General features: G+C 36.5%; 1 protein-coding gene across 2 annotated transcripts in view; it reads left to right on the forward strand.

Annotated features, from left to right (window-relative positions):
- Window positions 1-14409, forward strand: part of ca10b (carbonic anhydrase Xb) — a 32773-nt gene extending 18364 nt beyond the window's left edge. For both annotated transcript variants that reach the window (XM_048195181.1, XM_048195174.1), the window contains exons 4-9: window positions 5487-5672; window positions 9271-9366; window positions 12748-12820; window positions 13308-13462; window positions 13560-13731; window positions 13939-14409. In XM_048195181.1, coding sequence (XP_048051138.1) covers window positions 5487-5672; window positions 9271-9366; window positions 12748-12820; window positions 13308-13462; window positions 13560-13731; window positions 13939-13961 — 705 coding nt within the window. In that variant the 3' untranslated portion in view covers window positions 13962-14409. The remainder of the gene's footprint in view (window positions 1-5486; window positions 5673-9270; window positions 9367-12747; window positions 12821-13307; window positions 13463-13559; window positions 13732-13938) is intronic.
- The last annotated feature ends 792 nt before the right edge of the window (window positions 14410-15201 follow it).

The raw sequence follows: 15201 nt of genomic DNA on the forward strand, positions 1-15201 counted from the left end.
TCAGCAGATTAGTGTGACTAAACTCATTTACCAGACACAAATCCAGCGTTTGATTATTGATAGCTGGTATACATCAGATATCGCTCTGACCTCTAAAGGGATTCAGGCGGTTGTCATACAGATCTTGAGTGCAAAGGGGGGATTTATTCCACAGAGCAGGAGGGAAAGGAAGGAGTTAATTCCTCATTTAACATCCTGTTTTATGATTAATGCTGCTGTGCATCTGCTGGGGGAGATTAGGCAGGCTCACCATCTGTGCTGACAGGGACTGTCAGTGAAGAATTCTCCAATGAAGCTCCAAGAGGTTGTGGTTATGGATGATACACCGTAGTTCATCTTCTCTCAATAATACATTAGTACCCCAGACTTAGTCAGGAGCCCGGAATAAAAGTGTGCTGGTGTTTTCCTCCGGAGGTTTTTCTGCTCTTATTTCAGGAGACCCAATTACATTTATGTATGCATTGCTCCTTTGAGCTTGTTATGACTGCGCTCTGTATGTGGGGAGTTGATGTTATTCCTAGAGAAAATTCCAATGGAGACCTAAATGTTCTCCATGAATTCAAGTCAGTTTGATCGGTTAGTGGCATTGGTAAAACCATAGGCTGTAATGGAAAAGTTTATGGTCTCTTTTAGATAGACAAGGCGCTCTTTCATTCTTAAGTTACCGAATGGAAATATCGGATTTAGGGGCCATTTACACGACAGCGTTTTCAACTTAAAATGGAAAACTTTTTATGCGTTTTGGCCGTTCATTTACATGACAATGCCGTTTTAGTGGCCTGAAAATGCAAACTTTTGAAAACGGGTTTCAAAGTGCAAGTTTTTGAAAACGGTCTCCGTGTAAACAACAAAAACGCGAATCTGTGAAAACGATGACGTCATGCATATGCGCAGTACATGTTCAGTCTATAGTGTTTCATTACCATGTAATGGCCTTTTTTAGTCATTTTCACGGATTCATATGAATGGGGATCGTTTTGACAATGGTGTCGTCTGTACGCGAAAAACATCTCCATTTTAACCAAATCGTTTTCATGTAAATGTACCCTTATTTTGTAGTCTGGGTAAACCCAGCCTGATCTGCCGGCGATTTGATTTCGCTCGGTAACTCAGTCTGGAAACCCGTGCATTCATTTCTGCTGCGCTGTTACACTTTTGCGGGAACCAATCACAGACTGGCTTATCTACCTTGCTCGCTATTGGCGGGTATAACATGATGACGATAGAGAAGCGACGGCAAGCAGCTTTCAAACTCTATCTGATCTACCCATCTCTCGCACGACCGTCACTCCAAAATAACAATGCACAATCACAGTGACACCGATTGTGTTAAGCATTTACCTTATCTGAGAGAAATGTAGCAGAGCGTTGATCCGACAGTCTCTTCATGGGAAGATTACAAACAGCGATTAATGACACACAATGATTCTCTGCTGTTATTTTGGTGGTTTGCTTCACGATGTGAGTACAGGACTCTTTTACTTCAATGACCCTTGATGGTAGACAATATTTTTATTATTTGCTCTATATGTTTCGTCTCCCTGCTTCTTGAATCTCGCGCCGCCTGAGCTGACTGGAATTCTTTTTGGTTGTCATGACAATGACGTAGTTTAGGGCGGCTATATTCCGCGTTCATTTACACTGAACTGAACAGTATCAGACTCGCCTTTTAAACTCTCGACGATGCTGAATGACTTCTTTAGTTAGCAAACAAATTGCTCGAGTGGGTGTAAATAGCGATCACTTTCATGTTTTTTTGCACAACCTGCAAAAATCGCTCGATGCCATTGCTGCTTCTGCAAACCGCGGATCAATGCTACAACCCTGCGTCTCAATCAACTCCCTAGTTCCCTAGGTCGTGAATCAGTATATCATGCAAGTGAATGTGTTTGATTCCCTGATCAGTGCCCTGACTACTGAACTAGGGAGCTGATTGAGACACACGGTAAACCTGTCTGGAGTTTTTGCATCGCTCTGCAAGGTACGTCACCCGGATCGTTGATCTGATTGGTTGAAGGACTATCCAATTGCGTGACTAATGCTCTAATTCTCTAATATTGGTCAGCTCATTCGCAAACATCATGTAGAAGTTCATGTTTTATTTTCATCAACAAAGTATTTCAAAAATTCAGTTTCCTTGTTTATTTTGTATTCTTTTCAGCCTGGTGTTGGCATTTGACACAAATATTTTTATTTGACGGATACATTCAGATTTTGGTGTTGTGTTGGGGACTTCTTTTCACTTCTTAACTTCTATTTCTTTCTCCTCTTGAAAAGACTTGGTACATCCTGAAACACAGAGAGCAATCTGTCAGTGCAAGATTACTGGTGTGATTACTGAAGCCAGGTGATTCTACACCTGAGGTAGCAAGATGGCTGGTTTATATGTACCTGGCCATGTGCCAGCTAACACAGGGCAGGACACAGTGCATATTGGCAATATAATATCATATGAGTGTATGTGAATAGCAATTACAGAGACCACTCACCTTTTCTCCAGTGTAACAATTCCACGCTGTGTACAGCACAAACAGTTTGCTAACAAATCCTGCAGTATCCACATTTTTCCAGTGTTGAGAAACAAGAAGTATAATGCTCAACATTTTGAATTCACAGCGAGCTCATATATTACTCACATTGTGAGTATCACAGTTCGAGAATGGTGTGATTTCACTGCTCAACATTTTGAACTCATATTGACCATTTTGAATATCACAGCGTGAGAATCATGTGATATCACTGTGATCATCGTATGATCTCACGTGTTGACTGGGTTAAGATGCAGTTGTGAGACATGAAGTCATAACTGTGAGATACAGTGTTGTTATTGTTAACTAAAACTATTCAAAATTATTTTTGTTAATTGAAATAAAGCCGAAATAAAATATAAATATTAGATGAAAATGTTAAACTTAAAAACGTTTCTGTTTTTAACTAACTGAAATAAAAGAAATTTAAGTTGTAGTACAAAAATTACTAAAACTAAAACTGAAATAAATATAACTTTAAGCTAAATGGAAACATTAAAAACTAATAAAAATGACAAAAGCACATAACAAAGATACTAAAATACAAAATAAAATGAAAATATAAAAATAAGCTAATTCAAAATATGAATAAATACTTTTGCAATTGTGAGATATAAAGTGGCAATTACAGGAAATAAAGTTGCAATTATAAGAAACGGGCACAAATAGGTTGTTTGCACATGACGTCACAGCAGCAGCGCGAATGAGTCTGGAGGGCAGGGACTGATTTTTCTATATAGGAATCCTATCAAAAACTCAAAATTCATATGTTTTGCGTCGTTTATGGTTGCTCAAATCGATAAAATCGAGAACCCAGAGGGTGTTTATATCATTTACATAACTTATACCGTTTTTTGTAACTTATATCGTTTTATAACTTTAAAAGTTGTCGCCTTTAATAGCGTTTTGCGTCTGCTCAAATGAATATGGATACCTGCTTACCTTAGGACCCACTTTATATTAAGTGGCATTAACTACTATGTACTTACATTTACATTAATCATTTGATACAATGCACTTATTGTGTACATACATGTTTTTACATTGTACTTATATTTTAAAAACACCTGCATGTAATTACATCTGTAATTAATTTCTGTTATTACATTTATAATTACACTGTTGACCCATCCCTTACACCTTACACCCTACCCTTAAACCTACCCATACCACCAAAGCTTTCCCTAACCTTACCAGTATCCCACTTCAATAACAGCAAAAGTGTTTTTCAATTCAATATGAACCCAACAAGTACATTGTACTTATTTTTTGATGTAAGTACATAGTAGTTAAGGCCACTTAATATAAAGTGGGACCATCCCATTGAATGATAATTTGGTATTTCACTTCAGTTTTGTAGTGTTCCGTTCACAATGTTGATCTGGTTACCATGGGAACAGTGTCACGCGCTGCTGCTTCAGTCATGATACGGTAGAAAATGTCCAAATAAATAGATGTTAAACAAGCTGACAGAAGTCGATTCAACAACAAAGACAACACTTTCAAAAACACTCAGCAATGTGATTATTTTATTGAGTGATAGGGAATCAGAATCAGTGACATTATTAGATTTATATATACGGCGTCTTCCCGTCACCTCCTCAACCTGCTTCCTTTAGTGCGTTTTTACATGTATAAAAGGCAACAATTGTAGCCTATTACACCGTCCAGTTTTTTTCTTTAAACGATGATGTGAGCTCCTGTTGCAATTCTCGATTCAGCATAAATGACCTACAATGGCGATATTTTTCACAATCGCGACAGAAAATCAAAATACTCCTCTAACTTCATAGAAAGGCAGCGTGATATAAACAAACCCAGAACTGAACACGGCGTGACGGCAGCTTCACATTCTCTATATCTACCTCCTCGATGGCAGGAAAGCCTTTCAGTTCAGTGGAAAAGTCGCTCATCTTCATAACATAAAGATCACGTCCAACATATGTTGTGATTTTCTGTTTATACCTTTCTAAACCAGCACAGAAAGGACTTTTCTCCATCTCTTCCATTCTAATTTTTCACTGCTTGCCCTCCACCGGTATTTTGCACGTCACCAGAACCACATGATTGCAAACAACCTATTGTGATATATAAAGTTGACATTGTAAAAAATAAAATGACGACTGTGACATAAATTCACAGTTGTGAGATATAAAGTCAATCAATTATGTGAAAATTGCAATTAAGAGAGGAAAAAAAGTCCTTCCACAGTCTTCTGTGTTTCGGAGGACAGATGTAATTAATGCTGTGAATAATGAGTGTCATTCCAAGTGCTATAGTTCAGCTTAAGTTGCCATTTTATTCTAAATTATTTCAGAGCTACAGTTCAAAGTGATCGTAATTACCTCCGAATTAATCCAGATGAAATGTCCGGCTAAATGTATTGCTCATTCAAATGTTCCTGAGGGATCAGCACTTCTTAAACTGTCTCTAGATTACAAATGAGCCAACTATATTCACTCATTTAAAATCACTCATTAGAATACATTCACAAATGCTCTCACAGCTGTTTACAAATATGTTCTGATCACTAGGGTGCCATAGCAAGACACATTTTTGTCTCAATTAGTAATCATACAAAGTTACCACCAAGTAAAGGCAAAAAATTCCAGGTGTTGTTTTCCATTAATAGGCTCTCATCTTTCAGCTACGATGCATTTTCTACATAATTCCCACCTCAGCAGTTGCACCTGTCAACCAGGTTTACCTGGAAAAACCTCAGTCCATCAGAAGTAACTAATGTGTTCATTGTAGTCGTGCCTATTTTTCCAGGAAAAGGCACAATCTCCAACAGAGCATGTAATTTCTTTTAGCCTAGCCAGTTGAAAACGGCTTCACCTTTGTTCTCCCAGTTTACTCACTGTAAATATGGAATCACTTAATATTGTTTTATCATGAAAGGTCAGAAATAAGAATGTCTGATCCAGAAATTTATTTATTTATTTTTTTTTTTTTCAGGTCAGTGGAACGATGTATAACACAGGCCGACACGTGTCCCTGCGCCCAGATAAGTCACACCTGGTGAACATCTCTGGCGGGCCGCTGAGCTACAGCTACAGGCTGGAGGAGATCCGGCTTCACTTTGGCAGCGAGGACAGCCGGGGCTCCGAGCACCTGCTCAACGGCCAAGCCTTCCCTGGAGAGGTGAGACAACATAGAGCCTGGAAATACATCACTTCTGTGGGATTCAATTAAACCTGTCTTCCTTCAAATGTCTGGATGCGGTGACAAACCCTTGAAGTACTGGCTCTGAAGTTAATGAAGTAGGCAAAATTGTAAAGTTAGTCCATTTTCTCACATTAGTTTTACACAAGAGATGAAAAATATTCTTCCCTCAGCTCGCTTTCCTTCGAAAACATGAAATGGAATAAGACAATGACATATCATTCGAGCAGATCAAAGACATTTTCCAAAGCCAAATCAATTGTTGCAATTTTCACTAGAGACATAAATTTGTGATTTCTCTGAAAATGTGTGCATTTTGCAGTGCCACTGAGTTTGCTTTAGTAAAACCTCTTTTTTCAAGATAAAGGGCAAATGTCAGGATTATGAAATTGATTTTGCTGTATAAACAGGCTAAATAAAAACATAAAGCAATTAGTCATCTTCCAGTTTCCACAGTCACAGGATATGAATTGGTCTTGTGCTGTAAATGTACATGTTTATAGCGAGGAAAAACAGGCTGTTTACAGACGGACACCATCCATCACGCAGGTTCTTCTTAAAGCTTTTGTGGAGCAGTCACCATGATTTTGCCAAGTTAGACATGTTCCTGGATTAATATATTTTGTTCATCCTGGAACAACATTCCTATCTGAAAATTTAGTCCTAACCTTTTCCCAACCCCTAAACCTAACCCTACCCATAACTTATCCTTAAAATCAGAGGTAAATGATAGTTGAATAACACTGTTGTGGAAGAACCAAACCCTGGTTGTAAGACTAAACTTGACATAAACAGTAAACTTGTCCCTCAAATCTGGAATGTTGTTCCAGGATTAACAAAGATGAGAATGAAGTTGTGTTTATGAATTATACAGACTGCAAGTGTTTAATAATGAAAAAAAATGACGGCTCTTGTCTCCGTGAATACAGTAAGAAACGATGGTAACTTTAACCACATTTAACAGTACATTAGCAACATGCTAACGAAACATTTAGAAAGACAATTTACAAATATCACTAAAAATATCATGTTATCATGGATCATGTCAGTTATTATCGCTCCATCTGCCATTTTTCGCTATTGTTCTTGCTTGCTTACCTAGTCTGATGATTCAGCTGTGCACATCCAGATGTTAATACTGGCTGCTAGGGGTGTGACGAGACCAGTATCTCACGAGACGAGACGAGACTCGAGATTGAGTTCACGAGACGAGACAAGATGGCGAAATACATGACTAGAAAAAATATTCTGCAGGTGTATTTGAAATGTTTTAACTAATCATTTTGTAATGAATGTCATTTCAGTTCTACTTTCTGAGACTGAATTATCATATGCAGTAAAAGACAACAATACTCAAGTAATGTAAAAGGTTTTGCCACTAACTCAACTGACTGACTTCTCTTCTGTATGATTTCAGTCTCTTCAGATCTTACTGTACATGATTTATGAGCTTCTACAACTTTTGACCTCCTAACTGAACTCCTTTCCACAAACTGATCACAGACATAAAAACAGTATAAATAAAAATGGTAACACTTTACAATAAGTTCTCATTTATTAACATTAATGTATTAACCAACATCAACTAACAACAAGCAATATATTTGCTACAGTATTTATTAATCTTTGTTAGTTGATAAAAATAGTCACTCATTGTTAGTTCATGATAGTTCACAGTGCATTAACTAATGTTAACAAATGAAACCTTATTGTTTGTACTAGTAAATAATAAGAAGAGAAAACTGTTCATTTTTATGGTAACACTTTACAATAAGTGCAACCATAATCGCACTCTCTCAATATTCAAAGATCAAATCAGACCAAATTTTTCTTTGATACAGAGCTGAGAGATGGTTACAACTACACTGCCCAGCCTAAAATAGCTTTCATATTGAGAGATATCTGTATTCATCAGGGAGCCGCTTTCAAAATGCGGGGTATTGAAATCACGTTTGAATGCGCGCGCGCGTTTACTTTCACTTTTAAACGGTCGCGCGTACTCTGTAAATATGGAGCGGCGGCGACCGTTATCCAACTGAATTAAATGTTTTTTTTTATTTAAATACAAAGCAAAACGACAGTCGAGGCATAATGTAAACGTAGCTGTGGCATATTCTTTCCTAATCATCCTAACACTCTGTCATGGCAACATCACGAGACTACTTTTCGCCTCGACGAGAAATCTCGTCACAGTTTAGTCTCGCGAGATCTCGTGCCACGAGATCTCGTCACACCCCTACTGGCTGCCCTTGTGTAATGCCTTGAACATGAGCTGGCATATGCAAATATTGGGGTCATACATATTAATGAGCCCGACTGTTACGTAACAGTCGGTGTTATGTTGAGATTCGCCTGTTCTTCGGAGGTCTTTTAAACAAATGAGATTTATATAAGAAGGAGGAAACAATGGGGTTTGAGACTCACTGTATGTCATTTCCATGTACTGAACACTTGTTATTTGACTATGCCAAGATAAATTCAATTTTTAATTCTAGGGCACCTTTAAGCAGCACAACTGTTTTCAACATTGATAATAATAATAAGAAGAAGTGTTTCTTGAGCATCAAATCATCATATCAGAATGATTTCTGAAGGATCATGTGACACTGAAGACTGAAGAGTAATGATGCTGAAAATACAGCTTTGATCACATAAATAAATTAAATTTTAAAATATATTCAAATAAAAAAAGTTATTTTGAATAGTAATAATATTTCACAATATTGTTGTTTTTTCTGTATTTTTGATCAAATAAATGTTGCATCTTTGAGTATAAGAAACGTCTTTCAAAAACATTAAAAAAGTGTAACAGAAAAAGTGTATAAAGTTAAAAACAACATTGTGTGTACATAGTTTGAAAGAGAGCAAACAATTAATAACACACAACAAGAGACAGTTTTCAAACTGTCAAGAACATGCATTTGTGCCAGACATATCAAATAATTTTAATGAGTTGAAATTTTTACACTTCATCTTGGTGCAAAGATGTGTGGCCCTCACCTCACCTCTGATTTCACTGAAGTCAGCAGCTTCTCTTCATTTTCCTAATCCAAATGAGGTTATATGAGTAGCAGCTTTCCAACAACTTCATTTTGAAGCTGACAAGCACGCTCATTATAACTGATGACTGAAGCATATTTCCTAATGAGTTCCAATGCAATTTTGAGCCACTGAAAATTAAGCAGCAGATTTCCTGGCTTCCATCTCTTTGCTTTCATTGAGCTGCGCTGAAAGAGCGATAAAGCAGGATGGAGGAGCATAAAGGAGCTTCATAATGTTCCCATTAACAATTCATTAAGAATTTATACACAACACACAGCAAAATATTTATACGGATTAATGTACTGACCCTCATTACAGTGCCACACGAGATTACAAGCTGACATAAAGGAAGTTAATGGAGTTATGCTGTTATATACACATCATTTATGGGTATATTTTATGGATTATGGCTGTTTTGAAAGTAGAGCGCAGCCTGCCGTACAGTCACGATGGTTTGGTCGTGCACATTTTTATCTAGCAGGTGTTTGTTGGTGTTTTACTGGAAGTCACACTTCTTCTTTTTTTCTTTTCACAGGTGCAACTCATCCATTATAATCAGGATTTGTATTTAAATTACAGTGATGCTGCCAGGAGTCCTAACGGAATTGCAGTTGTTTCTATCTTCATGAAGGTTAGTAAACTCAGTTGCTTTATGTATACAGTGGAAAGGAGACAATTCATTAAACTTCATCTTAGCAAACATTACGTACAGTACACTTAACAGATCAGGTCAAATATTAATGTACATGCCATAAAAGTTCAAACTTGAATACAATGGTTTGTTATTTTTAAGCATTATATAATGTAGTAATGTCATTCATTGAAATTTTGCATGCCCTATTTTTGAAGTAATGTTACTTTAATTAACAGTGAATACTTAACATGGAATAATCTAATAGAATTAGCTCTTAGATTAATTTTTTTATCATTTTTTTTCTCAAATATTAAGCAAATATAAATATCTGACTGCTGTATTTGATCACCATTGTTTCATATCGACTACATTCATTATGCATCCATGTTGCTTCAAAGGAACAAACAGTTCCTTTTATAATTCATTCACACGAGTCTAAATGATTTAAAACAAATGACAGTACTTAATGATAAATGAGAATCATATTTTTAATGGCCGCAAAATAAATAAAATACTTTTCTGACAAAAATACTCATGGGCAAAGAAATGTGCATCCTTAACTTGGTGAAAAAGGTATTCTAATGGACCACCGGAATAAAATATAACCACTAAAAGCTTTTTATTGTTTTATTCAATTTGACTCTTCATTATTAATCATCAGTATTGCCATATCATATGCATCCTGTGCTTCAAAAGTGCACTCCAAAGATTCTGTTTCATCAAGTACTAATAGTGAAAAAATATCCAAAGATTTACTTGATAATTGTAGTTTATTTTTACTTACTATTCTTATGTTAACTATGTTAAAAAAGATTTATGAAGTCATCATTTAAAAATGAAATCTGTTTTATTACAGTAAGCTGTTCAATATTATGTTTTTTTATGAGACATTAACATGTCATGGTGAGTAAAGTGCTTGACTTCTGTTTGACTTCACAAGCATTGATTACAAAATAATCAACAACAACAACAACAACAGTGTAAATAAAACTGGCATATGGTCAAACCATATTAATAATTCATGCCCCAGTGCATGCTGGGAAAAGGGAGAATGGGATTGAACCACTAATCTATTTTTTCAGAGTAAAAAAAACTGCACTATGCTATTCTTAAAGCTGCACTGAGATGCATGACTTGTTTGCTGAAAGTTCTTAATATAAAAACATAGTTTCATAGCTTAAAATGTCCTTCTCATTATAAACAAAGCATTTATTTAATTAAGCTCCAAAAATGGCTTGCTTTTATACTGCGGGATTTGTGACGTCACACAGGCAAAAACTTTTGGAAATCACTGCCTCTACAATAAGACAGCGACGAATAGATATAGATCATTGCATTATAGGCCCCGCCCACTGGCATTCAGTTGCTTAACGGCTGACATTTGCTGTGTAAGCATCTCAAATAGCAAAAGCAAATAGAACCCATTATAATCACTGATGCTATCTACACTGGATACAGTATACAGATGTGCGTTCTTTTTTCCTCCGCATATATATATGTGTGTGTGTGTGTATATTTGTATATATTGTATATATACAGTTGCAAGAAGTATGTGAACCACTTGCAGAATCTGTGAAAATGTGCAAAATTTTAACTAAATAAGAGAGATCATACAAAATGCATGTTATTTTTTCTTTAGTACTGTCCTGAGTAAGATATTTTACATAAAAGATATTTACATATAATCCATAAGACAAAAAATAGCTGAATTTATTAAATGACCCCGTACAAAATTTTGTGAACCATTGATTCTCAATACTGTGTATCATTACCTGGATGATCTACGACTGTTTTTATGTTTTGTGATGGTTGTTCATGAGTGTCTTGTTTGTCCTGAGCAGTTAAACTGAGCTCTGTTCTTCAGAAAAATCCTCCAGGTCCTGCAGATTCTTCAGTTTTCCACCATTTTTTGCATATTTGAACCCTTTCCAGCAGTGACTGAATGATTTTGAGATCCGTCTTTTCACACTGAGGACAACTGATGGACTCAAACTCTTAAACTATTAAAAAAGGTTCAAACATTCACTGATGCTCCAGAAGGAAACACGATGCATTAAGAGTCGGGGGGTGAAAACTTTTGAACAGGATGAAGATGTCCAAATTTTTCTTATTTTGTTTAAATATACATTTTTTCATTTAGTACTGCCCTTCGGAAGCAACAGATGATACCTCATGTTTCCCGGAAGACAAATTAAATACAATTTACCTTGATCTTCAAATTCCAAAAGTTTTCACCCCCCAGCTCTTAATGCATCGTGTTTCCTTCTGGAGCATCAGTGAATGTTTGAACCTTTTTTAATAGTTGCGTTTGAGTCCTTCAGTTGTCCTCAGTGTGAAAAGACAGATCTCAAAATTATTCAGTCACTGCTGGAAAGGGTTCAAATATGCAAAAGATGGTGGAAAACTGAAGAATCTGCAGGACCTGGAGGATTTTTCTGAAGAACAGAGCTCAGTTTAACTGCTCAGGACAAACAAGAGACTCATGAACAACCATCACAAAACAAACAAACAGTCGTGGATCATCAGGTAATGATACACAGTATTAAGAATCAATGGTTAACATACTTATGAATGGGGTTATTTTAATAAATTCAGCTTTTTTTTTTGTCTTGTGGATTATATGTAAACATCTTTTATGTAAAATATCTTACTCAGGAGAGTACTAAATAAAAAATAACATGCATTTTGTATTATCTTCTTTATTTTGTTAAAATGATTCACATTTTCACAGATTCTGCAAGTGGTTCACATACTTTTTCTTGCAACTGTATGTGTCACAAACCCTTTAAGACATTGAAATGTCATGTTTACATAAAAATCTCAAAAAAGCCATTCACTCGTCTTGATTTCTGTTTATTAACCACTTTTCTCCTCCAAACTAAAAGTGAGATAATGGTGGAGATTCCCTGGCATTTAACCTCATCACACAGCATGACGTAAAACTCACAGATTGCAGCAGGAGTCGCCACCCTGATGGTTTGAATCGTGACTTCTGTGTAAATTAGGGCAGACCTGCCACAGTTCAGATGAAGGTGTTGCGGTATTGCAGCCCCCTCCACTTTTATCCCGCTTCGCAGTGATCGTGAAGTCTGGGAATCTCCACCATTCTACTACTAATGAAGGCACATAGATGAAAGCCATTCATCTTCAGTACGTGGAAAAAAACACACCCAGATGCCCCCTAGAATAAATTCTACTAGACTATTATTGATTGTGCTTGTGATATGGTGAAGCCGTAATGAAATATCTCAGCAGCAAGTTAACGCTCATGTCATTTGTGATTAATGCACTGAACAGCACCATGTTTTATGAAACTCTGCATTTTCATCAGAAAAAGCTGCAGGTTTTAAATGTTTTCTTTGATATCTGACTCTTCAGATTTCAGAGCCTACAAATTTATTTCTAAACCGTATGCTGAACAGAGAGACCATTACAAGGATTACGTATAAACGTAAGTGCCCAGAAATACCCATGCACTTCATTACTAATGTCAGTGGAGCCGACGGTGCTCTTTTTTTTTTTTTTACACTTTTTAACTCTAAAGCTGTTTTTTATTAGCATTAAATTTAAAAATGAAAAAAAACTGAATTTATGTTACTATTGTTACCTTAAATTACATTTGATTGAAAACTTACCTTTATTAAATCGAATGGCTTCCACAGTCTGAATGTGAAATATTGCTTCTGCGAAGACATTCATAACTCTTAATGAAAAAAGACAGCAGGAAAAACAAACTTGGCTTTGTATTACCACCTGGTGGTCTTGGATAAGAAGTGATATTTTATTCTCTCAGAATTGCCATCAGAACAAAATAATAATAGCTATATGATAATATCCTGCATTGTCCTGTAGGAATGTATGTAGACATCTTGGAGTGATCCTTTGAATATTTTCTCGTAAATGTGTGCGATTTCTCTTTTTATACTATGACTTTTCAGATGATGCATACTTACTTATGGGGCTCGATATTGAGGAGCTGTATCCCGAAACCTCCCGTTTTATCACATATGAAGGGTCGATAACTATTCCACCGTGCCTTGAGACAGCCACCTGGATATTAATGAATAGGCCAATTTACATCTCACAGATAGAGGTGAAATGTTGAAAACTCTGCTTATGTCAATTATATTATATTATATATTGAATTTAGCCCTGATTAACACTTAATCCCCTTTCCAATATCTCTTCAGATGCAGTCTCTTCGTCTCCTCAGTCAAAACCAGCCGTCTCAGATCTTCCTCAGTATGGGTGACAACATGCGGCCGACCCAGCCACTGCACCAACGCTGCATCCGCACCAACATCAACTTCAGTCAGAGACGGGACTGTCCTAACAACCGTGTGCTGAGGCCGCAATACCGAGGTCTATGTCACGCTCCACATCAATAACACGCACGGGCTCTGCGTAGTAAACACACTGCCGTGTGCATGCTGCGTTCAATGAAGCTGAGCACTCCAATTAGACGCTTACGATTATTGCTCTTGAAACAGATGGAAATTAAACATTTGTCTTTGTGAATAAGTGTTATGCTTCACAATCTGACAGCACATTGTCTGCTTTTCTTTTCAGTGAATGAATGGCTTCTGAAATAAAGGCTTGACGTGGATTACTTACTTCAGAGGAAGATACTGCGGGATGAAGCTTATCAGTGAGACAGAGGACTCTTCAGTAAAAATATATGAAATTACTTTTATACTTGTTTACATGTTTATAATAATATATATATGTATATCAAAGACATTGAAAGCAATTGCTTAGACCATTCAGACGGACAGGACTGGTTCTCAGTGGATCTTCGGCTCACTCTAGAGGAACTGTCTGCTCTTGTTTTTTGCATCCGAACAGCAGGTGCATTCAAGACTTGTTGAAAAAATACCTTTGCTCTATGCACAGGGATTAAAACTTTACTTTGACACCAGGCAAACAAAAGGATTTCAAGCCTATATCTTGGTCTATTTGGAGCATGTTGCCTTCTCTACATAAGTGTTTACAGTGCTAAATGAATCGAGTGATATCTGCCCAATAAATCTTTGAAGTGGTCGTGGTGAGTGTTTCTCTTTACTGTTTTTTTAAAGGGTTAAGGGGTTGAAGGGTTGAAATTTCTGTCATTAAGTACTCACCCTCACGTCGTTGTGTTTACATCAGAATGCGGGCTCAGTATTGGCCGTGAGAGCCAACGAAAAATAGCGTAGCGGTATAACGGGACAGACGAATTTGTTGAATAAAGTCGTTATTTTTGTTTTGTTTCTGCACACAAAAAGTATTCTCGTGGCTTCATAATATTAAGGTTGAACCACTGTAGTTACGTTGACGGTTTTGATGTCTTTAGTACCTTTCTGGACCTCAAAAGGTGCAATGACGTTGTGTGGATCAGAAACTCTTGGATTTCATCAAAAATATCTTAATCTGTGTTCTGAAGATGAACGAAGGTCTTACGGGTGTGGAACGACATGAGGGGGAGTAATTAATGACAGAATTTTCATTTTTGGGTGAACTAACCCTTTAATGACGTTTTTGAATCTCGGGTATCGCAAAGTTGATGCTAATGGATTGCCAATCAACATAAAGCATAATTGAGTCTGTTGAGTATTGGTGGATTATGAAATATGTTTACTTAGTGCTCAGAAGGGAAGGTTTCAGTCGTGTTATGTAATGGATTTAATGAATATTTATAGGGTGACTAATGTGTAATAAAGTGTGTTACAGAGAACAGACCATTCTGGTCAGATTTATAACAAAAACTGCCCTATTTTGTTGGATTTAGCGTTTTAAAAAATAGTGCATTTTTCATACTATAGTATGATTTACCTTTAAAAATAATCTTTTGCATCT

Source organism: Megalobrama amblycephala, linkage group LG1, assembly GCF_018812025.1.
Source record: "Megalobrama amblycephala isolate DHTTF-2021 linkage group LG1, ASM1881202v1, whole genome shotgun sequence".
Lineage (NCBI taxonomy): Eukaryota > Metazoa > Chordata > Actinopteri > Cypriniformes > Xenocyprididae > Megalobrama > Megalobrama amblycephala.